The following is a 2547-nucleotide window of genomic DNA, read 5'->3' on the forward strand; positions in this document are numbered from 1 at the left end:
TCCAAAGTGGATGTGGGGAAAGGAAAGCAACAGAAATTGCAGAGGAAAGTAGTTGTTCTCCTTTTGCTGGTAGTTACCTTCTCTGAGAAACCCTGGCAGTCACTGCCCATAAAGGGATCCTAGTGATAAATATGGGCATTAACCCAGGTTGGAAGGGTAGACACTACCATTGACGCTATTGTTCTTTCTACAGCTACCCAGTGGAGCGTGGCCTCATTACTTCCTGGGGGGACATGGAGATCATGTGGAAGCATATCTATGACCATAGCCTGAAGCTGAAGCCCTGTGATCACCCGGTGTTGATTACTGAGCCAGCACTGAACCCACTCGCCAACCGGCAACAGATCACTGAAATATTTTTTGAGCATCTGGGGGTCCCTGCCTTCTATATGTCCATCCAGGGGGTGCTGGCTCTCTTTGCTGCTGGTTTCACCACTGGCTTTGTGATGACCTCAGGGGCTGGGGTGACTCAGTGTGTGCCCATTTTTGAAGGTTACTGTTTGCCTCATGGTGTCCAGCAGCTACATCTGGGGGGCTTTGACCTCACCAACTACCTCATGAGCCTGTTGAAGGACCATGGCATCATACTGCTCAGTGCTACCGACAGAAGGATTGTCACAGAAATTAAGGAAACCTCTTGTTACGTGGCCATGAACTATGAAGAGGAAATGGCCAAGAAATGTAGTAGTATGGAGAAAGTTTACCAGCTACCTGACGGGAAGGTGATCAAGCTCTACGACCAGCTCTTTAAGTGTCCAGAGGCCCTCTTTTGTCCCGCTCTCATGAACCTCGAGACGATGGGCATTGATAAGATGTGCTTCAGCAGCATAATGAAATGCGATAAAGATCTGAGGAATTCCCTTTTCTCCAATATTATCCTTGCTGGGGGATCAACCTTATTCCCCAACTTAGACAAGCGGCTCATTAAAGAAATAGCAAATATGGCGCCTCCCAATAACCCTGTGCAGGTCATAGCTCCCCCAGAACGGAAAATATCCGTGTGGATGGGAGGCTCTATTCTTGCATCCCTGTCTGCCTTCCAGGATGTGTTGATTACTGCTGCGGAGTTTAAAGAAGTAGGTCCCAACGTAGTACACCAAAGATGCTTCTGAATATGGGTAAAATGCTTACAAGAAAATGTTTCAAGTGTGTGGAACAGAAAACTTTGGATATTATGTTTCTGTGAGAACAGAAAATATTTCAATTATCGGAATGTCCATGTCTCTGTTGCATTTCTGTAATGGGGGAGACTAATGGTGAAGCAGTAAAACAACATGTTTATTGAGTAGGACGAAATTAAATGCTACAGGAAACATTATTTTTGACTTTGGAGATCTTACATTTCCCTTGGAGAGAGAACGACTTGTGGTGCAACATGTTATGTGACAAATGAGTGATGTAGATTTAAGTTCGATGAAGTTTAAGGAAAGGAAGGTTGCTATGAGGAAAGATTTCATAGCAAAAGTATGCCATCATAGATGGAATGGCATTAGGATGGGTAGGGGGAGAGGGACAGAGGGCAGATATCAGAAAAGCATAATGGAAATGAACAAGGGGCTAGAGATGAAAAAGAACTAAGCATATTCAAGGCATGTTCAGTGAATGGTTTTGTTAAAATGAAGAAAAAACTCATATGGAGCAGACTAAGAGCAACACTAGGAAGGTAAATTAAGGCCAGAGACTGGAAGGCTTTGTGTTAAATGTCATATAAGCAAAGGGGAACAATTAAAGATTTAAAAGCAGAAGACATAAGGGAATTCAGATGAATGTGGCAATAATTTGGAGGATAAATTGGGGAGGCTCTGGAGATTTGATGATCAGTTAAAAAATAGACATAATATAGTTGAGTCTTGGTCCAGCTGGTGTGGCTCATTGGTTTAGTGTCGACCTATGAACCAGGAGGTCACAGTTTGATTCCTGGTCAGGGCACATGCCTGGGTTGTGGGCTGTATCCTTGGTAGGGGGCATAGCCGATCAATGATTCTCTCTCAACATTGATGTTTCTCTCTCTCCCTCTCCCTTCCTCTCTGAAATAAATAAAAAAAATTTTTTTAATAGTTAAGTCTTGTATTCAAGATTATAGGCAATAGGACTTAAAAACAAATTATGAAAAACAGACAAGTCTTGGTGCCTAATTAGATAGGTGTGAAGGGGAAAATAAAGGGTCTGAAATGACCTGTGTATCAGAAAGAATGATGGCAGTATTGACATAACTCAAAGTACGTATAGTATCCACTCTATGCAAATCACTACACTAAATCAGGAGTCAGATCCCATCCCAAGGAAGCCAGCAGTCTACTATAAGGAGAATCCATACCTTAATTATCATAATGCAAGGTAGAAAGTGATTTGGTATCCAAAGTGAAGTCTAAAATGCTCTGAGGTTTAATAGGAGGGAAAATACCTTAAAGATTCAAGGAAGACTTTCTGGAAGATTTGGCTCTGGGACTGGGCTTGAGGACACTGGAATTTACTTCCCTTTGAATTCAGGGGCAGCATATGTGGGTTGGGGCCTAAGCCCTGCCACCTACCAGCTGTGCTGTTTAA

The 2547-nt window shown here is 43.0% G+C and overlaps 1 protein-coding gene across 1 annotated transcript in view; it reads left to right on the plus strand.

Annotated features, from left to right (window-relative positions):
* The window catches only part of ACTRT3 (actin related protein T3), a 2701-nt gene extending 743 nt beyond the window's left edge, over window positions 1-1958 (plus strand). Inside the window, exon 2 of the mRNA XM_070403634.1 lies at window positions 194-1958. Coding sequence (XP_070259735.1) covers window positions 194-1112 — 919 coding nt within the window. The 3' untranslated portion in view covers window positions 1113-1958. The remainder of the gene's footprint in view (window positions 1-193) is intronic.
* Window positions 1959-2547: the final 589 nt, after the last annotated feature.

The sequence above is a fragment of the Myotis yumanensis genome, unplaced genomic scaffold (assembly GCF_028538775.1).
Source record: "Myotis yumanensis isolate MYYU_CA2020_CCGP unplaced genomic scaffold, mMyoYum1.0.hap1 SCAF_2, whole genome shotgun sequence".
In the NCBI taxonomy this organism is placed as follows: domain Eukaryota; kingdom Metazoa; phylum Chordata; class Mammalia; order Chiroptera; family Vespertilionidae; genus Myotis; species Myotis yumanensis.